Below are 25,935 nucleotides of genomic sequence, written 5' to 3' on the forward strand. Positions count from 1 at the left end.
TTCAACAGTGCAGTATGTCATACTTTACATTTTACCGGATATTATGCAGTCTCTAGTTTTGGGCATATTTTGTATTTACTATATATTATATTGTTCTGTTCTGCAAAGTTACTCTCCACTTTTTACTTTGACTGAGAACATTCATTCATTCATTAACTGTGCCTTTACTGACCAATCTTAGCAGTGTTTACAAATTTGAAAGAATTTGCATTCTTAGTCATGCTTTCCAAGTGGCATACTGTAAACATAATGTATTGGCCATAACCTTACAGCTAAAACATTGGGGGATCGCCAAAAGACTGTACACATCATACACAGTTTATGTTCCCTAAGAATAATTTAGATAGATAAGAAACAGGCTTCCCACAGACCACTCATTACAAATATAAACAACATCGACAGACCCCTACTGATACACAGACACACACATTGTCATTGGAACAAACAAGCTATTGAAAGTTATTGCATTACAGACTCAGATTTTGACACATACATGTGTATTGATTCAAAGTTACAAGTGATATGTGTGTACACATACAGTGCCTGCTTATTGGCATGAATGTGATGTTGTTTATAAATGCTCAGTTCTTAGCCTGGTAGCTAAATGCTCAGTTCTTAGCCTGGTAGCTAAATGCTCAGTTCTTAGCGTGATAGCTAAATGCTCAGTTCTTAGCATGGTGGCTAAATGCTCAGTTCTTAGCCTGATAGGTAAATGCTCAGTTCTTAGCCTGATAGCTAAATGCTCAGTTCTTAGCCTGATAGCTAAAAGCTCAGTTCTTAGCCTGGTGGCTAAATGCTCAGTTCTTAGCCTGGTAGCTAAATGCTCAGTTCTTAGCCTGGTGGCTAAATGCTCAGTTCTTAGCCTGGTAGCTAAATGCTCAGTTCTTAGCCTGGTAGCTAAATGCTCAGTTCTTAGCCTGGTAGCTAAATGCTCAGTTCTTAGCATGGTAGCTAAATGCTCAGTTCTTAGCGTGATAGCTAAATGTTCAATTCTTAGCCTAGTAGCTAAATGTTCAATTCTTAGCCTGGTAGCTAAATGCTCAGTTCTTAGCCTAGTAGCTAAATGTTCAATTCTTAGCCTAGTAGCTAAATGCTCAGTTCTTAGCCTAGTAGCTAAATGCTCAGTTCTTAGCCTGGTAGCTGAATGCTCAGTTCTTAGCCCAGTAGCTAAATGTTCAATTCTTAGCCTGGTAGCTAAATGTTCAATTCTTAGCCTAGTAGCTAAATGCTCAGTTCTTAGCCTAGTAGCTAAATGCTCAGTTCTTAGCCTGGTAGCTAAATGCTCAGTTCTTAGCCTGGTAGCTAAATGCTCAGTTCTTAGCCTGGTAGCTAAATGCTCAGTTCTTAGCCTGGTAGCTAAATGTTCAATTCTTAGCCTAGTAGCTAAATGCTCAGTTCTTAGCCTGGTAGCTAAATGCTCAGTTCTTAGCCTAGTAGCTAAATGTTCAATTCTTCGCTTAGTAGCTAAATGCTCAGTTCTTAGCCTAGTAGCTAAATGGTCAGTTCTTAGCCTAGTAGCTAAATGCTCAGTTCTTAGCCTAGTAGCTAAATGTTCAATTCTTCGCTTAGTAGCTAAATGCTCAGTTCTTAGCCTGGTAGCTAAATGCTCAGTTCTTAGCCTGGTAGCTAAATGCTCAGTTCTTAGCCTAGTAGCTAAATGCTCAGTTCTTAGCCTGGTAGCTAAATGCTCAGTTCTTAGCCTGGTAGCTAAATGCTCAGTTCTTAGCCTAGTAGCTAAATGCTCAGTTCTTAGCCTGGTAGCTAAATGCTCAGTTCTTAGCCTGGTAGCTAAATGTTCAATTCTTAGTCTGGTAGCTAAATGCTCAGTTCTTAGCCTGGTAGCTAAATGCTCAGTTCTTAGCCTGGTAGCTAAATGCTCAGTTCTTAGCCTGGTAGCTAAATGCTCAGTTCTTAGTCTGGTAGCTAAATGTTCAATTCTTAGCCTGGTGGCTAAATGCTCAGTTCTTAGCCTGGTAGCTAAATGCTCAGTTCTTAGCCTAGTAGCTAAATGCTCAGTTCTTAGCCTGGTAGCTAAATGCTCAGTTCTTAGCCTGGTAGCTAAATGTTCAATTCTTAGTCTGGTAGCTAAATGCTCAGTTCTTAGCCTGGTAGCTAAATGCTCAGTTCTTAGCGTGATAGCTAAATGCTCAGTTCTTAGCATGGTGGCTAAATGCTCAGTTCTTAGCCTGATAGGTAAATGCTCAGTTCTTAGCCTGATAGCTAAATGCTCAGTTCTTAGCCTGATAGCTAAAAGCTCAGTTCTTAGCCTGGTGGCTAAATGCTCAGTTCTTAGCCTGGTAGCTAAATGCTCAGTTCTTAGCCTGGTAGCTAAATGCTCGGTTCTTAGCCTGGTGGCTAAATGCTCAGTTCTTAGCCTGGTAGCTAAATGCTCAGTTCTTAGCCTGGTAGCTAAATGCTCAGTTCTTAGCCTGGTAGCTAAATGCTCAGTTCTTAGCCTGGTAGCTAAATGCTCAGTTCTTAGCATGGTAGCTAAATGCTCAGTTCTTAGCGTGATAGCTAAATGTTCAATTCTTAGCCTAGTAGCTAAATGTTCAATTCTTAGCCTGGTAGCTAAATGCTCAGTTCTTAGCCTAGTAGCTAAATGTTCAATTCTTAGCCTAGTAGCTAAATGCTCAGTTCTTAGCCTAGTAGCTAAATGCTCAGTTCTTAGCCTGGTAGCTGAATGCTCAGTTCTTAGCCCAGTAGCTAAATGTTCAATTCTTAGCCTGGTAGCTAAATGTTCAATTCTTAGCCTAGTAGCTAAATGCTCAGTTCTTAGCCTAGTAGCTAAATGCTCAGTTCTTAGCCTGGTAGCTAAATGCTCAGTTCTTAGCCTGGTAGCTAAATGCTCAATTCTTAGCCTAGTAGCTAAATGCTCAGTTCTTAGCCTGGTAGCTAAATGCTCAGTTCTTAGCCTAGTAGCTAAATGCTCAGTTCTTAGCCTGGTAGCTAAATGCTCAGTTCTTAGCCTGGTAGCTAAATGTTCAATTCTTAGCCTAGTAGCTAAATGCTCAGTTCTTAGCCTGGTAGCTAAATGCTCAGTTCTTAGCCTAGTAGCTAAATGTTCAATTCTTCGCTTAGTAGCTAAATGCTCAGTTCTTAGCCTAGTAGCTAAATGTTCAATTCTTAGCCTAGTAGCTAAATGCTCAGTTCTTAGCCTAGTAGCTAAATGCTCAGTTCTTAGCCTGGTAGCTAAATGTTCAATTCTTAGCCTAGTAGCTAAATGCTCAGTTCTTAGCCTAGTAGCTAAATGTTCAATTCTTCGCTTAGTAGCTAAATGCTCAGTTCTTAGCCTGGTAGCTAAATGCTCAGTTCTTAGCCTGGTAGCTAAATGCTCAGTTCTTAGCCTAGTAGCTAAATGCTCAGTTCTTAGCCTGGTAGCTAAATGCTCAGTTCTTAGCCTGGTAGCTAAATGCTCAGTTCTTAGCCTGGTAGCTAAATGCTCAGTTCTTAGCCTGGTAGCTAAATGCTCAGTTCTTAGCCTGGTAGCTAAATGTTCAATTCTTAGTCTGGTAGCTAAATGCTCAGTTCTTAGCCTGGTAGCTAAATGCTCAGTTCTTAGCCTGGTAGCTAAATGCTCAGTTCTTAGCCTAGTAGCTAAATGTTCAATTCTTAGTCTGGTAGCTAAATGCTCAGTTCTTAGTCTGGTAGCTAAATGTTCAATTCTTAGCCTGGTGGCTAAATGCTCAGTTCTTAGCCTGGTAGCTAAATGCTCAGTTCTTAGCCTAGTAGCTAAATGCTCAGTTCTTAGCCTGGTAGCTAAATGCTCAGTTCTTAGCCTGGTAGCTAAATGTTCAATTCTTAGTCTGGTAGCTAAATGCTCAGTTCTTAGCCTGGTAGCTAAATGTTCAATTCTTAGCCTAGTAGCTAAATGCTCAGTTCTTAGCCTAGTAGCTAAATGCTCAGTTCTTAGCCTGGTAGCTAAATGCTCAGTTCTTAGCCTGGTAGCTAAATGCTCAGTTCTTAGTCTGGTAGCTAAATGTTCAGTTCTTAGCCTGGTAGCTAAATGCTCAGTTCTTAGCCTGGTAGCTAAATGCTCAGTTCTTAGCCTGGTAGCTAAATGCTCAGTTCTTAGCCTCATATTACATAATATAGAATCCTGCACCCCAAGTATATTTGCTTTGGAGAGATTTTTCTTGGTAACAAATATCATGTTAGAGAGTAATATTACTGTTTGATGTTAAAGCATGGAGACAAAGCTAAATATAAGCACGTTACATTGTTGGATTCATACCAAGTACAGAGTATTTGATTGCCCTAGATAGAACTCTATTAGAATAAGACAGCATGAATTCCAAGCTACAACTCACATTCTGTACAAATAATTTCTTGTATCAGACATGTAACTCATACATTTGTTCAATCTGATGTTTCAAAAAGTAAAAATTTTTTAATCACCGTTCAGACGTTTGAATCAATACCATTTTTACATGTATACCTGACTTTACCAATGCATTCCTAACTACAGCTGAGTGTTCATTATTCAAGTCAAATTTACATTGCCGTAAGGTGAGAAGCTATCAGACTTAGCATCACTTTTAATCAATTCCAAAGTTTTGTATTCATTTTGGATCACATTGTAATACTAATACTTTTTTTTCCTGCAATAAAGCCAGAAATATCCAAAGCACATTTTATTCCGTGTGGCCTTAATGTCAGTTGCCATGGCGATCACCGTTGCATACGCTATTCAGGATTCCTTTTATAGAAATTGATTGGTAACGCTGGCTATATGATATGAACTGCATCCTTACAACTGTTATGTGTTCAATTCGGTCCTGTCCATTTCAAAATTTAGGTCAGTCATTCAATTTGTAATTATAGCCTTAGAAGTGTCTGTGTAGAATGATTTTTAAATGATTTTTGCAGTGTCTACGTAAAAAACGTTCATTTATGAAGTGTGTCAATCATACAAAGCACTGGGTGGTACATAGAAATGATTCGTGAAGTGTATCTAATTCAATGTCTACATCAAAATCATTCATTTGTGTATCATACACTGCACCTACATAGAAATAATTCGTTCAGTGTATCTAATTCAATGTCTACATCAAAATCATTCATTTTGTATCATACACTGCACCAACATAGAAATGATACATGCAGTGTATCTAATTCAATGTCTACATCAAAATCATTCATTTTGTATCATACACTGCACCAACATAGAAATGATACATGCAGTGTATCTAATTCAATGTCTACATCAAAATCATTCATTTTGTATCATACACTGCACCAACATAGAAATGATACATGCAGTGTATCTCATTCAATGTCTACATCAAAATCATTCATTTGTGCATCATACACTGCACCTACATAGAAATGATTCGTGAAGTATATCTAATTCAATGTCTACATCAAAATCATTCATTTGTGTATCATACACTGCACCTACATAGAAACTATCTATGCAGTATATCTAATTCAATGTCTACATCAAAATCATTCATTTGTGTATCATACACTGCACCTACATAGAAACTATCTATGCAGTATATCTGATATTCAGTGTCTACATCAAAAGAGAATCGTGATTTGTACATACTAGTACATAGTGTCTCATTTTAAGAAATGTTTAGGCTCCAATGGTAGATATGATTATACCCAGGAAGTGACTTAGTCATTCTATGTCTGATAAAGGTCATACAGTTACTAATTAGTAAGACACGATGTAAGGTAATACAGATTATGTTTTGTATTAAACACAAAATGACCTCTATTTTTATGTTCCATAGATGTTTTTTATTATCTTCAAGAGAATTGATTAGGTACAGATACCAACCTTCAAATTCCATGCCATGTTTTTTTCCTGGGTATCGTTATCAATATCATGGTTTAATATGTCTCAAAGATCCTGTCAGTCATTTCTCTTGTTGATTTTGGTTTTGTTTTTGAGCAATCTTGTCTGACAATTTTTATTTTCATTATCACACACATTGCATTCAACTTAGCTTGTGTGTGGTAAAATATAATTAAATATTAATATTCCCATGTTATTCTTCACTCAGCCAAGGAAAATATGAGTGACCCTAAGAAACAAACTCGTAGGTCACGAGTATTTACTGGCTGAATGAAGTAAAATATCGGAGGGAAATATAATTAAACCTCCTCGAGCATAATTTCTGAAAAATTGTGAGGGTGGGGAAATGGTGATTGGGAATGTTTTGACTCATAGTAAACTAAGTATGAACAATGCAGAACCAGTGACATAGACACAGGTTGTACTGATAAAGAATGGCCAGGGTATACAATCCTTAGTTTCTGTTCAAAGACGATAACTTGGCTTGTGCATGGTGGAGTGCATTGCTGTGTTGTCCTTGATTGACATCTTTAGGAAAGAATAGTTTTAGAATATTAGAAGAAAACTAAATAATGAAATGGCATCCACTAGACAAAATTGTCATCTTCCTCAGTTACTTTTCCTCATTCTGTATTATCAAAAGTTAGACTTGTGTTTCCGTCATAATATTCTAACAAAAGAAGGTGAATTATAGTATACTCGTAACCATGGTTAACAATTGATCAAAGAAGAATTTGAAGGAGACCTCCTATGTTGTTCATGAAATTCCAATTATACAATTTTATCATTATTATCATTTCTTTTGAATTATTATAGTTTATATTTGCAAAGATTGTTAACCAATAGATTTGAAGTGTGAAATTTATTCCAGGAACAGTTGTTTGGGGGTTTTCTGTGTCTTTGTTCACCATATCTGTTGAGCTATTTCTTGTTTTGGTATCGTGTGCTGAGACAAAGTGTAGTGTGTTCTGTATAAAAGTGGCCACTGTACAGAACACCCACTTTTTATCCATATGGCTGTATGAGTGAAAATTGGATGTTCCTTTTGGATTTTTAGTTGATAAAATGACTACTATGTTTTCCTATTTTTTAAAATGTGAAAGTACATATACCAAGTCCTTGTTTGTTATGGACTAGTCAGTTCTTTGTAAAGATTTGTATCAGCTCAACCATTCATGTAGTCATCCTCCTATGGAGAATGGAGGATGCATTATGTAGAATGTTATAGAGTAGTCAATAATTAATTGCAAAAGGTTTTAAAATGTGTACAATATTTGTTATTATACATACAATAATAGAACCCAATGCTATGTGAGTGTCAGTGTGGGTATGGGGGGGGGGGGGGGGTTGTTAGTTGCACTCATGCTTGCTGTGTTTTCAGCTTCACTTTCACGAACTATGCTCATGAAAGACCAGCCATTCATGCAAATAACCTCGTGTGCTTACTTACACTCGTACATCTTGGCGTTTTGTCACATTATAATATACTGTTACAGCAGATAATTATATGCTATTCACTAACATTTTCTGTTGTTCAGGCAGGGAAAAGTTCTCTGTGAGTCCGTGAAAGTATGTGGGTGGGTACTTCCATGGTGAGTCATAGATGAGTAGTAACAAAGCCCTTAGATCTCAAGTAGTTTCCAGCTGGAAGTAATTTAATTATGGCTGCCTAAGTTCAATCAATTAAAACATTAGAAATATAATGATGTTTGAAAGTTTGACATATAATTTATAACTAGGAAGCAGTGAGGTTGATGAGTGTTGTCGTGACAACAAGATAAATACTGTATAGCTTACAGGTTGTAGCTGATGTGTGGTATTATGACACTGGTTTCTTTGTAAAAATATGGATCAGATCAACCATTCATGTCATCCGCCTTAGTATTATGGAGAATGGAGGTACACTGGTGTGGTTGCAGTATGCCCTCCAAGCCAATTTGACACACCACTGACACACACACACACACACAATTTCTAGTGAGGCGCCAAAATTTGGTTTTCCCTTATCTCTTTAATACTGTGTGGTGACTCAAGAAATGCCAGTTTTTATCATTTTGACTCACAACAATCAAATTTGGCTATCATTAGAGGACATACTGTGTGGATGCATTATGTAGAATGAAAGATTTTATGAAATAGTCCCTGCTTTATGTGAGTAATGTCATCTATAATATTGTCAGACCAGGATTTTCAACAAGTGGCATACGATACCTCAGCTGTGGGAAAATATCAGCCTTGAATTTTGATTTGCTAGGTAATTTGTTGATTTAAAAAAGTTTCAGTCCAGCATCACCAAATAAAAGACGCTATATGTCATGTACTTGATCAGGTAAACATTGTACACATGTTGACTGGTCTCATTTGGGCAACAGCGAACGTTTGTTCCCCTCGAGGGCCTGTTGATCACCCCAAAACCAATCTATTTCCCAAGGGCCTTTGAACTATGTTGTCTGCCGTGAAATACCAGTGAACGCAATGACGTCACAGGGCAATAGTTTCGAACTATTGCCTCCTTGAGGGAGAGTAGGGCAATAGTTCCAAACTATTGACCGGGAATGTCATTTCGCATGTAACAGCATTAAAATGAGAAATACCACATGACAACATATTGACGAATCACAATGCAACAAATGCATGAGATGTGATATAAGGGGTCATATTACACTCCTGTCTTGCATGACACACTATAGAGTCCATGACTGCTTTATATCCATATGTATGTATTATACATGTGGTTTACTGCACAAAACTGCCTCACTTTTTATGGTGACAGAAGTGAAAATATGCAAAAAAGTTTTGTGATTAAACTCTGAACACAAAAGTACAGGAAGATAAGTAGGATTCACACAGATGTCTTCTGTTATCTCTATCTCCTGTAAAGTACTTTGTATCGTTTGATTCTCACATAACACTGTGTTTGTGTATACAAGGATGCATTCAAGTCCTTGACATAGAATGTACTAAAAAAAGAAACTAAAAGTAAATTATAAAAAAAACACGTAAATGTTGCTGGTACATAAAGAATAGGAAGCATGAAACCAACCCCTGGATGCATAGTGTTACACATATGTAAAACAGTTAGACAAATTTAACATAGGATAATCGACATTTTAATTTGGAACATCCCGGGCACCAAACTTTTACACACGATTGACTCTCAAGGCACTTCAACTTGGTTATTTCCAGACAACAGGTTTATGGTTAAATGCCAAGTAGTATTTTTTCATGATGTCTGTAAATCCTTTCATTACTGTAGGTAGAACTTCAGCATCACCACCAATGAATGGACACATTATTAATCCAGCCATACCAGCACATTTACAGAAAGGTTTATACATGCAGCCAAAGATGACCTCCACACCACAAGCCACTAATGGTAGGTAGAAAGTAAACCATACGTTGAACATTACTGTAACAATAGAGTTACTACCAAACTAGAGAGACTTGAGAGTTTCAATTACTGGCAGCACAATGTTTTTTTTACCTCTCACACAACGTTTTTGTCATGAATTTTAAAAAAAACACCCACACAGGCACTGATGACACTCGCTCGAACATGAAATGTTACATTTTATCTCACTGTGAACACAAATAAACAGTTTTGTGTATGTGTGAATTTTCCATGTGTCATCAGACAGTGATGTTTATTTGTGTTCACAGTGTGATACAATGTAACATTTCATGTGTGCATACTATCAGTGTCTTTATCTTTGTGTGTGTAATTCACAACAAAAAACATGTGAGACTTAAAAACACCTACTGCCTAATTGAATCTCTAAAGTCACTGTAGTCTGATAGTAACCATCTGTTGTGAAACGTGACTTTGTCTCTGAAGTTAAAGTGTGAAACCATTTTGCATTATGGCCAAGACACAAATTGACTACATTCCAAACCAAATGATACATTTATGGTACGATCATCTTCATTTGAATATTGTCACAACTAGCATCTATACCCAAATACATTTACCAAGGAATTGACTCTGTGTTTGTTTTACCTTTAAGTCACACACACGCACACACACACACACACACACACACACACACACACACACACACACACACACACACACATACACATACACACACACACACACACACACACACACACACACACACACACACCACCACCACCCACCACCACACCACCACCACCACCCACCACCACACCACGCCTATAGCAATATTGTACCTTAGTTTAATTGTGATAAAAATGAAGATAACCATGTGTTATAAAATTTCCCTAGATATACACTCACTGTTTGAATAATGAAAGTGATCTGTAGTCTGTAAACATGAGGTATCGTTTCACTGTTTTCTATAGTATGTATTTGTATGTACCTGTATCTATGTATACATATAAATGGTATATGTACATCGGATGTATCTACGGTATTTATCACCGTTGTATCTAGTATTAGTACTATGTTTCTGTGTCACTATATATGTGTATGTGTATTTATGTATGTCAAAAAAAAAATTGAAAATGGCTATCATTTGATTGAAATGTATACTTATTTCCCGTCAAGGTACTATAGGCTTCCAACCTGGACAACTGAACCACCCAGCAACAGTAGGAATTAGTACACTAAGCCCCCTAGGTCAACCATCATCTGTTAGAGCTTCACCAATGTCGGCATCATCAACAAGGAGCTTGTCAAGGTCGAGAAGATTATCACTAGATCCATATGTTAGATTGAGAGTAGAAAAACTAGAAGTTGTAAGTAGTAAATTTGAACAATTTATACTTTTTTCTTCTATGAAAGACAAGAAATCAAGGAAAATAACTTCTTTATATTTTTGTACAATATATTTTCCACAAAAGGAAATTAGCCAATGCATTACAAAAGAAATTCAAAAGAAAATAATTTCTTTGTGGTTTTTGTAGAGTATATGAGTACACTAAGCCCCCCTAGGTCACCCATCATCTCCAGATCATATTATGTCACATGTCTACCATTGTATTTTATCTTAGTTTATATTCATGCCTAGTTTATGTGGTTTGTCTTTTATCTGCAAAACTACACCAATTTCTATTGTAAGCCTTTGCGCCTATACACATACATGGCAATAAAATTATTATTTTCCCACAAAAGAAATTTTGTGCAAAAGATTCTTGAATGGAGTATTTGATACTGAAAGTGGGACACAACATGAACTGCCTTTTGAATCTAATATCAAAATTCAAAAGTTGTTCAAAAATGTTATATATTTTTTGTTAGATATCTTGTTTTCCATTAATATTTGGTTTATGTTGTTGGTTATTCAAGAATATATCTTTCATTTTGTCTTGAAATATTAGGCATTGAGATATTTAGGAATAGAGCCTACCAATGAACAGAAACTATTGCTTCGACAAACTCTGAAATTAGACCAGTCTGGATTGGTATCCTATGGAGGTAAGTGGGTAGAAAGCTACAAACAAACAAACAAACTCTGAAATTAGACCAGTCTGGATTGGTATCCTATGGAGGTAAGTGGATAGTAAGCTAGAAACAAACAAACTCTAAAATTAGACCAGTCTGGATTGGTATCCTATGGAGGTAAGTGGGTAGAAAGCTACAAACATACATACATACATACATACATACATACATACATACATACATACATACATACATACATACATACATACATACATACATACATACATACATACATACATACATACACACTCTGAAAGTAGAGCATTCAGCCATGAAGATATATGGAAGTATGTGTCCCAATTAAAATAGAGAGACAGAATGTGAAACTAGATTATTCAGATTTGATGTCATATAGAGGCATCTATCCCAAATAAAACACACAAATTATGGAACGAGTATTTGGGTAGTTATCAAATGGAAATATGAGTGATAGATAACGCCAACAAATATGCTCAGTGCCTTGAAAGATTTATCAAAATTGGACAAGGTTCACATAGCAAAACTTCAACTAATAAATTCATTTTCACTACTAGGTTGGTTATCAACTGTGTTTAGTTGCAGAATTGCTGGTGATGATACTGAAAACAACAAAATCTCTTTAAAAAGAAAAGTTCAGTCAGACCCTTGTGTATGATTGTAGGTGATAAAATAGCACCTCAGTAACTTATTCAGCCTTGAAATTTTGCAAAGAAGCTCTACTGCACTTGACATGTGTTCTCGAACACACCATTTGGGGATTTCCAGCAAAGCTTTATGGGAAAACCTTTTGATGACATTACTTTTACCACTGTGACAATCTCTTTATCTTGACAAATACAAAAAGTTATTGCTCGAATTTTCATTTTCATTGTCATTGTCATTCATTCAAAATAATTGTAATATATTTCAATTTTCAGACTTTGTACAAGCTGCCAGGGAAGTATTCAAAGTACAACTGGATGATCATAATATCAGTTCCAGTAAACTTATGTTTGCTGCCAATGACTTCACAGATTTCACTGAACCACCTCCTATACGACATCAGCAGGTATGTGTTCACAATCTTAAGTTGTACCTTTTGGAATGTTTTGGTTTGTGTTTTGGAATGTTTTGGTTTGCGTCCAAAATTAGCGGCATAGAATAACTAGCGTATAATTACTGTATTTTCAGTTTAAATGTATACAACTTTGCTTTGACATAGTTTAGTATCTAAAAATAAATCTTCTCAAAAAGATTAATAGAAAGTAGTTACTGAAATGTAATCTCTAACCATTCACTCATCATAACTCATCAGATTGTGATCAGTCATTGCAGTAAAGATCATAACCTTTGTCTCTCACTGGATAAGTGATGTTTTGATAAGATCAGTTTGACTGAAAGAGTGGTTTGGTTTTGTAATCTTTTTGACAGACATTACCAACATTTCAAGAAAGGCCTGGTGAAGAATTAGATGTACTGAGAATGGAAAGAGATGAGGCTATCAAAGAAGTTGAGAGGTTGAAGGTATACTGGCACTTACATCTATATTTTATATTTCTGTTGGGCATTCCTGTTATAAATCAATATTTTATATTTCTGTTGGGCTTTCCTGTTGTAAATCTATGTTATATTGTCCATGGCTTTTCTGTAAAATATTAATCACTTTATCTTGGTAACACTTAGTTCCTATATCACGAGTTAAGGGTTCTAATTACATATTATGAGTAACATCATATTGCATGTTCAGGTAGACAGACTTTGTCAAATGTTCTGTTACTAGTCGGCTTTACCGCTAGGTACAAAAAACTAGTAATCTTGGCGATTTTAGGCTAAAAATCAAAATATAGTATGGCATTAGTAATCAAACATGACAGAGGACATTATCAGTTATCATCTCTTATGCAAGTGAACTTTCCAATATCTTTGTTGTCGGGTTGTTGTTGTATTAGGGTTGGTGATAGACAGGTGTGTGTGTGTGTGTGTGTGTGTGTGTGTGTGTGTGTGTGTGTGTGTGTGTGTGTGTGTCTGTCTGTGTCTGTGTGTATGTGCGTTCATGCATGTGTACGTGTGTTGTATGTATGTATGTATGTATGTATGTATGTGTATTTATTTATGTATGTATGTATGTATGTATGTGTGTGTATGTATGTATGTATGTATGTATGTATGTATGTAGGTATGTATGTATGTATGTATGTACATGTATGTGTTTATGTGTGTGTTTTGTGTATGTTTTGCTCTGTATGTAGATATGTATGTATGTGTGTGTGTATGTGTGAATGTATGTATAAGTCTGTTGACCCATCAATTTTATCCTTTTATCACTGTATCTATCTATCTTCCTAATATGTTTAAATAGGGACAGATATTCAAATTAGACCAGAATGAAAAGCACAATTTTGTCATTAACTTTGAACATATTGTTTTAATTTGCAGTCCCTGCTGAGAGAAAAAGAAAGAGCATGTAATAGTGCTGAGGAAGAATTATTAAGGATAAGAAGGGTAAGTTTTCTATTTCTTGTATTATCAACATATTGGGGCTGTAAAGATTAATACTGTTAGTCATTTTGTGGGATTGGACTATCTTCCACCCATCTCAAGTCAGACTGATTACCACACTATCCTCATATGCAAACATATTGTGGCAGTGATATGTAATATTTTTTCAAAGATGAGAAATGATAATTGATATATTACAACAAAAAAGTCATGATTTGGTTTTTGATATTGTTGATTGTAGGAGGCCCAGGGAGCCATACATGAAAGTCGTTCTCTACGCAGTAAAGCTCACCTTGCTGAACAAGCACAGATGTCTGCTAGACAAATGGAAGTTGATTATGAAGAGGTCGTCAAATTACTGGAAAAAGAGATAAGGGAATTGAGACATCTGAAAGCATCAACACCACCACCAAAAAAGGTAGATGAAAATTATTGATCTGATTAGCTAATAAAGGTTCTCTCTCTCACTCTCTCTCTCTCTCTCTCTCTCTCTCTCTCTCTCTCTCTCTCTCTCTCTCTCTCTCTCTCTCTCTCTCTCTCTCTCTCTCTCCCTCCCTCCCTCCCTCCCTCCCTCCCTCCCTCCCTCCCTCCCTCCCTCCCTCCCTCCCTCCCTCCCTCCCTCCCTCCCTCCCTCCCTCCCTCCCTCCCTCCCTCCCTCCCTCCCTCCCTCCCTCCCTCCCTCCCTCCCTCCCTCTCTCTCTCTCTCTCTCTCTCTCTCTCTCTCTCTCTCTCTCTCTCTCTCTCTCTCTCTCTCTCTCTCTCTCTCTCTCTCTCTCTCTCTCTCTCTCTCTCTCTCTCTCTCTCTCTCTCTCTCTCTCTCTCTCTCTCTCATATGTAATGCTACATAACTGAACAACTTCAATCATGGACTCTATTCATAAACCATCAAAATTTAAGCTATTACTTACATATTGCAGACACTTTGTAGCAATTATGTGTGGCTAATGTCTTTTAGATCATGTCTATAGATAATACAATTAATTAGTAACACATCAGTGAGGGCAATATCACAATTTAGTGCTGCCCAAGGTTGGCATTCTTTACCAAAATTTTTTAATGATGCCCAAGCCAAAGGTTTTTATTAATTTTATTACATCGTCCACTCATCCGTCCTCTCATTCATATGTTCATCACCATTCAACATCGATAGAAAAGTTTCCCTTTCATGGTGTATTTCTAAACTGTAGTTGCAGATAACCATATAATGCAGGCATGGCATTATTTGCAGGAGCTCGAATGTCCCCACATGTAGCTCATTTGTATTTAAATTTATTCAGAATTTCTGCAAGAAATAAGCTTGTGTTTTTCACTGTAGTAATTTTGTCATCTTGAGCACACAATACTGAAAAACATGCACAGAATAGATGCGCAGTGGGCAATAGTGCCGGCATTAGTCTCAATATCAGCGTGGGGGCAATAGTCTATTTAAAGAAGGTCATGTGATTTGATTCTGACCAATGACAGCTTGTGTAGGAACATTGAAGTGTAATAAAAACCAGATAAACATACGCATACATTACTTTTGGTGTTGATATCACATCTTACTCAACAGCAGCCATATTTGTAGTGAACAATCATGATTTACCACATAACTAAAAAACGTTTAATACATGGAGACTACATTCAAGTGTCTTATTTGAGGGGGCTATGCTTTCTATGAAGACTTGGTTGGTGTTTTTTGTTGGGTAGGGGGGGATTCTTCAAAGTTTTTGAATCCCTATAGTTACAGACAAAGAAAAACAGTTGGCTGACAATCTATTTATTGCTAGAATGAATGTTCATGGACTCTATTTACTGTTTTCCTTGCAGCGTGAAGACACTGGAGATGCGCTAAAAAGATTGGCAGTACTATCATGTCAGCTTAGAAAAGCTGAAGTGAGTAAAAAGACCTATGAAGTGGCAACAGAAAGACTACTACAGCTAGCAGAGGTTAGTTTTAAATGTAATCTCCATTTCTAGTAATTATATAGGCAATATACAGGTGTGCTCTACTTAATACATGTGGTGGTGGTGGTGGTGGTGGTGGTGGTGGTGGTGGTGGTGGTGGTGGTGGTGGTGGTGGTGGTGGTGGTGGTGGTGGTGGTGGTGGTGGTGGTGGTGGTGGTGGTGGTGGTGGTGGTGGTGGTGGTGGTGGTGGTGGTGGTGGTGGCAGCACTGACAGCAATGGTGATGATGATTATAATAAATAAACAAACAATTTTATTGAATTGTGTAAGTTACCCCTCTTGAGGTATTAAAAGTTATATAATATTCAGTAAAGAATACAAATTCATAAATATGTTCAAGTGACCTAAAAATGATACTCCAATTTTGTTATTTGTAACTTTAATACCAACAATCACAGTGTGAACTATATCAGTATGAATTATATCACTTGAAAACATATCCAGACCCTTATTGTAACACCTTCTGTTCATCCTGACACTTTGACAACATTCCTAAATTTAGAACATTTAAAATGACACTTGTCACTAGTCATAATGTCAAGTGGGTAGTAGGTATACCATTGATATTGAATACTGTGCTTCTATCCTGTTTGCTTGTTCTCTCTGACACTTCTTTCTGCTTTGACATTTATAAGTGACTGTGAAGACTTTCCTTAGGCTAGTAATTTACCACGAAGTACAGTTTCAATTGTCTTGGTACACTTGTTGTCAATTTGACCTTCCTACAGTACTTTATGCAATTGAATTTGACACTGCTCCAGATTACTTCTAAAGTTCACTTTCAATATACAGGTAAAATAACGTTGAACAAGATTGTGACCACTGCATCCAAGAGAATTCACACAGAATGACAGATTTGCCTTCTCTTGAAAATCTGTTCTACCGACAAATTGTCTAGAGCCTCTCTCGATGCACGTGGCCGTACACATCCTACAAATGACTCTTTGCAGTTGCTCCCTTTTGGTTTGCCATTATCTCTCATTAGAAGTCACATCGGCATGTTAGCAACAGTGTCTTCCCACGCACAGTTCGATCATTGTCATAATAACCTTTTAATGGTTTCAATCGTTTTTACCGTTCTATATTATTTGTCATACTAGTTTTAACCCCATATTTGTCTCACTTTCCTGATGTATTTTATCATTTTATACATTGTATAATTGCAATCGATAAAAATCAAATTTGATCAGATCATGGACATATACATCCCTATACATAATTTGATCAGTACTGACACTAAGATAACAAGCACATCATATACTATTATTTTTCCAATCTTCAATAATAACTCTCTAGTTGGCAAGTGAAAATGGGCAGGAAATCATTGTTACTGTACATACATGTTTTGTATTTGATGTCTGCTTCATTGTGATTTTATGGAAGAGTGGGATATTATTTTGTTCAGTCAACTTCAAAACTTCAAATTAAATTAGTGATCTTAAGTTAGCTGAGATGTACTGGTACAGCCATTTGTACAATATTGTCCGTTATTTGGAAATTGTGTATTTGAACCTCATTATACCATTCTCAGGTGTTATATTACACTATAGTGTAGGGTCCTATAGACAATTATGAGGCTAAGTATGCTGATGTTTGTATATTTGTATATTTCTGTGTGTGTGTGTGTTTGTGTCTGTGTCTGTGTCTGTGTGAATGGATGGATGTGTGTGTGTGTGTGTACGAATGTAGATGTGTATTTGTACATGTCAGTATATATTTGTGTGTGTGTTGTAGTTACACATTGTGTGTGTATGTGTATGTGTGTGTGTGTTTGTGTGTATGTGTTGTAGTTACATTGTGTATGTGTGTGTGTGTTGTAGTTACATTGTATGTGTGTGTGTGTGTGTGTGTGTGTGTGTGTGTACACATACTACAATGGCAATCAATGTTTTGGCCTTTTAATAAAGATAGACAAAAACTAAAACTGTTGTTGTTTGATATGATAGATTACGTAAGTGGGTGATAGCAGTGTCTTTGTTGTGCATATGTAATCACCTTGTAATCCAGCTAGTGTTGTAACACTGGAAGGCCCCAAAAATGTACACAGCAAGAAATGCTACCCTACTGTGACCATAATTCTACAAATGTCCATTCAGTCAGTAGCTTATATCAACATGTCAAAACAATAGTTTTAGTTTGTGTCTATCTCAGTAAACTGAAACCTCAATTGCTACTGTCGTATGTGTGTGTCCTTAATTAATATGTGTATGTAAATGAATGAATGTACAATGCATATGTAGGTTTGGAAGAATTGTATTTAAGGACTCATTTATACAATAAGATTCTATTTCTTCTTTCCACAGTTGGTGCATGAATCATTGGTGGATGGACCTAGTGCAGCTAGTGCAGCGTAAGTTGATTGTTGTACATTATGTTTGACACAAAGTTTTACATTAGACACTCATCGGTTTCTCTTTACAATCATAATGAACAAAGCTTGTCCATTCCAAGTCTCAGTGTCCCAGTAGTTAGTGTCAGACAATGTGACATGTCTGTACTTCCATTACATTGCGTATGAGGGGGGAATGGGGCTCTGAACATGGACAAACCTCAACCAGTTTGTATGGTCATTAGGATAGAGATAACCAACGATGTGGCTGTTATGTACAGGTTGAAACCCTCAACATTTTGAGTTGGTTTGTGAAGGAAAACTATTACAACTATAAGATAACAGTTAGGAGGCATAGTCAAGCATTGCGATATAAACGCAAATATGCATAGCAACCATGGACACTGCCATAGCAACAAGAAAGCAACAGTGTCGTGGATAGATTACGACAGTGATGGATATGAATCATGTTACCAAGACAGAATGATGTCTGCCAATCAAATTCATGTTGTATAATGAATATTCATAAGTGATGTTTTACACTGAAGTGTGGGTGGGAGATGTAACCTACCAGGTGGAGGGGGGGGGTGTAATTCCCCTTACTATCGAAACTCACATAATTTGTTAGTATCTAGTAACTCTTCGAATATTCTATATTTAAAGGAGCATAGGTCAGATTTTTGTTTGTTTGTTTTAAGACTTACATTATTCTACTCGGTGTAATACATCTGATCATTGCTAACAACCATGATATTTGCAAGTAAACAGCAAGGCATACTGAATATTTGATTTGATGACATCATTTTTGAGTGTACCCAAAAATTGTAGAGAAAAGACAAATGCATAAACCTGTCAATGGTATAGAGAGATTGTATATTCATTTTAAGGCAGATTTCAACATGGATACATAAGATGTGTTTCATGTAAGACTTTACAATTTAGATGAAAACATTGTCCCAATTTTGTCCCTTTGAATCTGATCAGTATTTTACTTTCCTTCTCTCTAGCGCTAGAAGTCGAGGAGAGGGCGGGAGACGGAATGACTATGGTGCTGGGTCTCGTCCACCAGGATACTTATCCAAACATGGTAGAAGAAGTAATGCCGACCTAGCTCAAGAAGCCAGGGAAACAGTCAAAGCTGTCAAACAACTCATAGAAGTAGAACGTAAGTAATTGACCAAGTTTATACAGTCTTACAGATTTACCCTTAACAAACGCTTTATCAGTACTAAAAGCTTAAAATATGATTTGAAAATTATGTTATATGTTGGATATTATTCATCAACTTTGCAGTCCCATAATTTTTTCATTGTGATGCAAATCCAATTAACGAGATTTGACACACCTGATTCTGACATGTAACCATGGTTACCCATAAAATAACATGATCATCTACACATTTATAGCCATGTGAATCCATTTGTCTCTTGGGAAGTGTCTTATGATGACTTGTTGCAAACACTTTTGCTGAGTCATTGCTGTGGACTGTGAATAAATTTGCCTAGTGCATAGCTTTTTCAGTGATGTTAACTCCTTTTAAATATAATGAATGCCACATCTATAGAATACCAAAAGTTATTTTGTTTTGATTTTATTGGACATCTTGTAGTAGAATGACACGTGTAAACTTGGGAGATTTTTTTTTAGTCTTGTAATCATCAAATGTTTTGAGTTGTTGAGTCACATTTATTTTTTAAGTAAATATTGTCCTTAATTTTATTTTATATTTCTCACATACTACTATTTTACTAGTTATATTCCAAGCAGAGCAGTGGCTTTAATATATGTTGACTCAACTGTTTTGCAGTCACTCAGTCAGGTTACCGTTTCATACAAAAGAACACTTTCGTGTTTTTAAGCAAAATTATTTTATTCAAAGAAAAAATGAAAGAATCCCCTGGCGACTTGAGCAAGTCTAATGTTGTACGTATTGTCATCCATATTTTCCTATATTTTGACACCACAGCATTGCCGTATGGTTGGGAAGAAGCATACACAGCAGATGGAATGAGATACTACATTAAGTAAGTCCAGGCTATATTTGACATCAATAAATCTACCCTTTATGACCCAATCATAATTGCAATGGATGATTTTTGCAACTAATTCCTTAAATATCAAGGATTCACGTCATCACTGAAGTCTCTTGGTTTCCATGGTAACGTACATCTTCCTGTTTGTGACATAACAGTTGGCGTTGAAAGACATCACTTGAGCTTACTGCATTGACGTCAGTTCTCACACTTGACGTAGCTATAACACATAATGACAGAGACAAGTAACTTGTCTGTGATAACGACGATGACTATAATACACAATGAAAATGACAGGAATACTACCAGAATTTGGTTATTCATTAGCATGGCACCAGTCTAGTCCCTTGGCAGATTTCTTTTTCTTTTCTTTTTTTTCAGTCTCATTATCTTCAAATGTTTTAAATTTGTAACTCATTTCAAATTTTGTGAAGGAAAATGTGGTCAGCTTTTTAAAAATATTTCCCCCAGTTACTAGTAGTCTCTCAAGGGCTATACGTATCTCACCACTATTTCAGAATCACTCACTCATGTGACTATTTCATACAAAAGTAAAAATAACTCATTTGTATTTCATATTCAAACAAACATTGAAAAAAAGCTTGTAGACTTGAGTGAGTAAGTCAGTCTAGTCATTCATTTGACCAACATTGTTGCCAAAAATGTACATCTTGCAAGACTGAATGAAAGGATGAATGTCTTCTTCCTTCTATTTTCTTGAAATCTTGAAATAAAACATAGTTACATATTAGTATATTGTCTAGTTTATCTTCCACTCATGCATGAAAAGATCGAAACAAATTAGCTGAACCCCCCTCTGCACCCCACACTAACCAACATGTGAACTTGAGTATGGTGAATGTGTTTCTGAATCTGTACAATTATAATGAGGGTCCTGTCCACATATCAGAAAGGGGAAGTACATCCTGCACAATTTGAGGAAATCATAATTAAACACTACCAAACCAGAGTGAATATAGCATTTCAATCAGGCAGCACAATATTTTTTACATCTCGCACAAGGTTTTTTGTATCACAATACTTAAAACAAAATACAGAAATTGATAGTGTGTACAAAATGATACACTTTATCTCACAATATACATCACTTTGAGATGAAACAAAGAAGATTATAACACTAAACTATGTTCACAGTGAGATAAAATGTAACATTTCATGTCATGTATGTTAGCAGTGCCTTTATATTTATTTTTGTGTAATTCAAAACAAAAAACATGTGAGATGTAACAAACATCATGCCACCAAATTGAAACTGTATAGTCTTTCTGATTTGGTGGTAAGTTACTGTAAACACACAATTGGAAGTAGAAGTATTATGAGTTTTAAAAATGGACTTTCTGATGATAAACTACAGGAGTCGTCCAACTTAGTCATGTATGCTTCGGGGTCCCATGCAACAAATGCGTAGCCAGTAACTAGGGATGCTTAAAGAAGACTTTATCTCCAAGCAGATATTTACATGATTTAGGAAAGTCATTTGCTCGACGTGAACTATGATGTTTTTCAAAATAAGGGAACGTTAGTATTGTGGTTGGAACTTGGGACGACTAAGAGTGTATATTGTGATCACGATGCAACGCATCATGTTTGTCAACAATCATACTCCACACAGATATGCATATGTGACAACTACTGAACTCTAATTGTTATATCATATGTTTCATTCCAGTCACGTTACTCAGGGTACTACATGGCAACATCCTGTAACAAACGTCCAAGCGTCAACAGCCTCACAGCCTCCTCCAATGACATCATCCCGTCGAAGTCATGACCCAAGACACATTGAAAACCTACCTGAGTCAAGAGCATAGCACTCACAAGGGTCTGCTAGATGCCTGGCCAATGATAAATGGGTAGTGTACATGTCCTCAGAGTCAGAAAATGAAGGTGGTAGTATCGTCTATGTCAGGGATGAGGACTAAAAGAGACTGTCTCATCTCAAAGTCTGTTCAATTTTCTAACGCTTCAGAAGCACAGCCAAATATTCATATATTTAAAAATAATATAATATATTTTTTGACATGAATGTGGTGATTAATTATGGATGTCAGTTAAATTTGACATCAAATTTTGTAACATGGTGTATTGGGTTGGAGATCACCTGGTGAATGGTTAATATCACAATTTAACTCAGTAATCATTTGTTGCAGTGTACTCAATGAATAAAAGCTATGTGTGTTGTGTGTCAAGGCTGTCCAACATATTCACTGTTGTGTTTGTGTGTTTCCTGTATGTCTAAATCATTGATTGTAGGGTCTCATTTCACTAATGCATGGAATACATCACTGGATGTCACCATGTAATTTGTTTGTTGACTGTTATCAAAATTGTCTTGTGGTGCTTTCTGTCATTAATCTTAACATACGTATATATACTCATACATTTATAAAAGTAATTACCGACACTATGAAAATATAAATAGTCCATTCCTATCTGATGTGTGCTACAGAAGCCTAAATTCCTTCAACACTCTGTCTATCATGCTTTTTAACATAAATTGATATAATATATAGGCAGGCCCACTCAGATGCGAAACAAGTCAAAGATTCCTGCCAGTTTTGTACTCATTGACTACTTATTATATATGTAGGGAAGGTTAGATTCTAAACTTGAAAATCATTTGGATCACAGACACTCAGTGGTACCTACATGTGTATCCAATCAAAACAACTTAATTTGTATTCCTATTTTATTTATTTATATTTAATCTACAACAATTTTTTTGTCTTTTTTTTATCACCTTGCAAATCCATCATGAATTCATAAAACATGAATTTTAGTGACCAAATTTGTTTGCATATTGAATTTTCTGAGTGGGATGAATGAAATGATGATTCTGGGGGGAAAGTGGGAAGAATGCCAGATGTAATGGCAAAATTCAGTGTAAATTTGAATTTTATTTCAACCCTCTGAAATTTCTTGAGAACACTTGCCTCTCAAAGTGCAAGAATTCAAAACACATTGCTAAAATCTTGTACATTATAACAATGGATAAAGATATCGTATAATAAAATATTACTTGAACCAAATCATGGCAACCAGATTGACAAGGCCATAGTTATCATGATATCAGTGAGTTGTGTAAGGCAAACATGACAGACCATGTGGGCGTATCCTCAGGAAGTCTCGATTGCTCAGATGTGAACAAATCTTGAAAAACATGAGGGTGGTGTTTATGAGAAGAATAGGTGTTTAATGAGGTAGATACAGTCTGTGTCCTTGTAATAAAGGCTTGTATTACCCACATACAAGTTCATTCACTCAAATAGCAATTATATGATATTTGTCATCTCCTTATGAAAACTCTAGATTTTGGCATCATACTCTACTTGCGGTGTGAATGTAGAACTGTAAACTTTGTGACAGGTAGTACATAAATAAATGCAGATTTATTATATTCATATCATCAGAAAGTTAGTTTGAATAATGTCTACAAAATAAATGATAGTGTTGTAATTATATGATGATTGTAAAGGTACAGTAGTACCTTCTGGGCAGGGTGCCATCTACTTCAGTATGCTACTTTTACATCTTTGTTTTGGTGAACTGAAGACTCAATACAATGCTTCTTACTTCATATATGACACTGGTAATCAAACCTTCAGAATACTAAGATAGACACAAACTAAATCTACTGTTCTCCAGTGTGGTAGATTACACAAGTTGGTGACAGTGACCCTGTGATCAACACAGTGTAAAAATTAAAGTCCCAAAACAGTACACTGCAAGTACATGAAACTCAAACTCCCTACTGAGACTATAATTAAACCAACATCCATTCATTAGCTTATCACTATTGTGTCAACATGTTGTGACAATAATTTTAGTTAGTGCCTATCTTAGTAAACCAAAGGCTCAATTACCAGAGTAATAATAAATCTTTGATTTGCTTCTTTATCAACTCATATTAACCCACTTTCACCCAGTGGCTCCCTATTGTAACTCATCACATGCATAGACATATTGCATGAGACAGACTCTTTGATACCCATCCCATTGTTGACTATACCCACTGCATGCCCATCCAATGCCCTAGTTGTGACCCTTGTAGATGTGATCCCAGCTCTCGGTTCCCAGGTAAAATCAAGTGGATGCACTTTTTGTAATGAATGTTTACAAGCTGCAGGCCAACAGTAATATGCATGTATTTACTTTTTACAGTTCTACTCTACCTCGTCTTTCCATTTTAATTTTGTTTATACTAAGGTTTACTGTATCTGTCAGGTGAGTATGCATATACTGGTTGAAAGTATTCACAAGGAACTGTACATCAAAGATCAAATTGGATCAAACACATTTATAAATACACATACATAAAAAGATTGTATACAACTGTGCAACTATGCTGCAAACTATAGGAAGTAGTAATAATTAATATTACTACTATATACTTCTAAGTTTCTGTATAAAGCTGTGATATATGTACAATAATTGTTGATTGTTGAAAAATGTGAATTATCACCAGAGAGACCATTGCCACAAGTCATTCAATTCAGTTGTAGATATATATGTGCTCAAACAGATCTAGTCCATGTCAACAGTTGGTGTAAATAAAATACGTTTCTATGTTCTCTAATCCTGGAAAATTTTCCAGGAAAAAGTTTAGCAACTTGTAGTGAAACATCTCATATGATACAAATTATGTGTCTAGATTTAATTTTTTATGCATTACAAAAAGAAATGTATAATGCAATACTCATAGATTGAGATCTTGAATGTGGTGAATAGCAGAATGAAATCAAAACAACCAGAGAGGCTTATGAATATGATGACTGTCTGTAAGTGTTGTGAACTTATTTGATAAAATACAAAATTAGAATATCACAAAGTCCAATTTTGCATGTAGAATTATGTCTTTCATGTCATGCTGTTTTAAAATTTAGTAAACAAACCATGTTTTATGTATAAGCTGAAATACTTTTTTATATACTTTGGAAACAAAAGAATGCTATTTATAGTGATGCAAAGTACATTTTCACAATTACCAGTTTCAATTTCAGACTTTTCCTTCTTTATCCTTGGTAGCCTTAAGACCTCATAGTTATTACTTTTCTTGCCATGACAGAATTTGTTATTTTTGTAATGTTTGTTATCACTTAAGTTTATAACATCACATTTAGTTCGAAATTAATGATAAGTTGATTGATTCTCCCTTTCTTTTGATATATATATATTATCATTTAGTACTATTAAAGCTGCACTAGCTGCAACTGGAATGTTTTTTGTGAAACTTTTTTTGTAAGATAAATTGACTTGATCATAATATCATACACCCTGAACAGTATTGAATCATGTGTGAGTAAGTATATTTATGTAGCTGAACACACCTAATATAATTCAATAAAATCCCATCAAATTGATTTTTGAATCTGCTCTCAAAAAATGATCACCCCCATTGCAATCCTGATTTCAATCAATAACTGTACTACTTATAGATAAAATAAACTCCTCCTCAGAAACATGTATAGTGTCTAATTATTGGTATTTTAACAATTTTCAGAGAATATATTGTTGGTTGTCAGATTGTAAAAAACTACTCCAGTTACAGCTAGTGCTGTGTTAAAGATCGTAATTTTATTATGAATCCTGGTATTTTCTGTATGTGTTGTGTTATTTATATTATTTATTACCACTTGTTTTGTATTATGGTATAATGTATTATATAATTACCAAAGCTAAGGAACATTTTGGATCATGGGGATTCCGTTTTCCCCACATCTGCAGAGTCTACTGCTTTGCTTGTATAAAAATGAGAAACGGAGGCAGACTTGACGATTAGGGACTTTCACTTTGACACCCAGAGATACGACAACATCAATGGTGCCAAGAAATAAAGGTATTCATGCCAGAGATACGACAACATCAATGGAGCCAAGTAATAAAGGTATTCATGCCAGAGATACGACATCAATGGAGCC

The 25,935-nt window shown here is 35.9% G+C and overlaps 1 protein-coding gene across 2 annotated transcripts in view; it reads left to right on the forward strand.

Moving 5' to 3' along the window:
* The window catches only part of LOC144438689 (syntaxin-binding protein 4-like), a 47,330-nt gene extending 23,032 nt beyond the window's left edge, over positions 1 to 24,298 (forward strand). The window contains exons 12-23 of one of the 2 annotated variants that reach the window (XM_078127834.1): positions 9,067 to 9,182; positions 10,335 to 10,525; positions 11,108 to 11,204; positions 12,128 to 12,258; positions 12,621 to 12,713; positions 13,626 to 13,691; positions 13,930 to 14,106; positions 15,498 to 15,617; positions 17,938 to 17,984; positions 18,971 to 19,128; positions 19,930 to 19,987; positions 21,687 to 24,298. In XM_078127834.1, the coding sequence (XP_077983960.1) occupies positions 9,067 to 9,182; positions 10,335 to 10,525; positions 11,108 to 11,204; positions 12,128 to 12,258; positions 12,621 to 12,713; positions 13,626 to 13,691; positions 13,930 to 14,106; positions 15,498 to 15,617; positions 17,938 to 17,984; positions 18,971 to 19,128; positions 19,930 to 19,987; positions 21,687 to 21,828 (1,396 nt within the window). In that variant the 3' untranslated portion in view covers positions 21,829 to 24,298. Of the gene's footprint in view, positions 1 to 9,062; positions 9,183 to 10,334; positions 10,526 to 11,107; positions 11,205 to 12,127; positions 12,259 to 12,620; positions 12,714 to 13,625; positions 13,692 to 13,929; positions 14,107 to 15,497; positions 15,618 to 17,937; positions 17,985 to 18,970; positions 19,129 to 19,929; positions 19,988 to 21,686 lie in introns of both variants that reach the window. The other variant, XM_078127835.1, reaches the window with a different exon arrangement.
* Positions 24,299 to 25,935: the final 1,637 nt, after the last annotated feature.

The sequence above is a fragment of the Glandiceps talaboti genome, chromosome 8 (genome assembly GCF_964340395.1).
Source record: "Glandiceps talaboti chromosome 8, keGlaTala1.1, whole genome shotgun sequence".
NCBI classification, from domain to species: domain Eukaryota; kingdom Metazoa; phylum Hemichordata; class Enteropneusta; family Spengelidae; genus Glandiceps; species Glandiceps talaboti.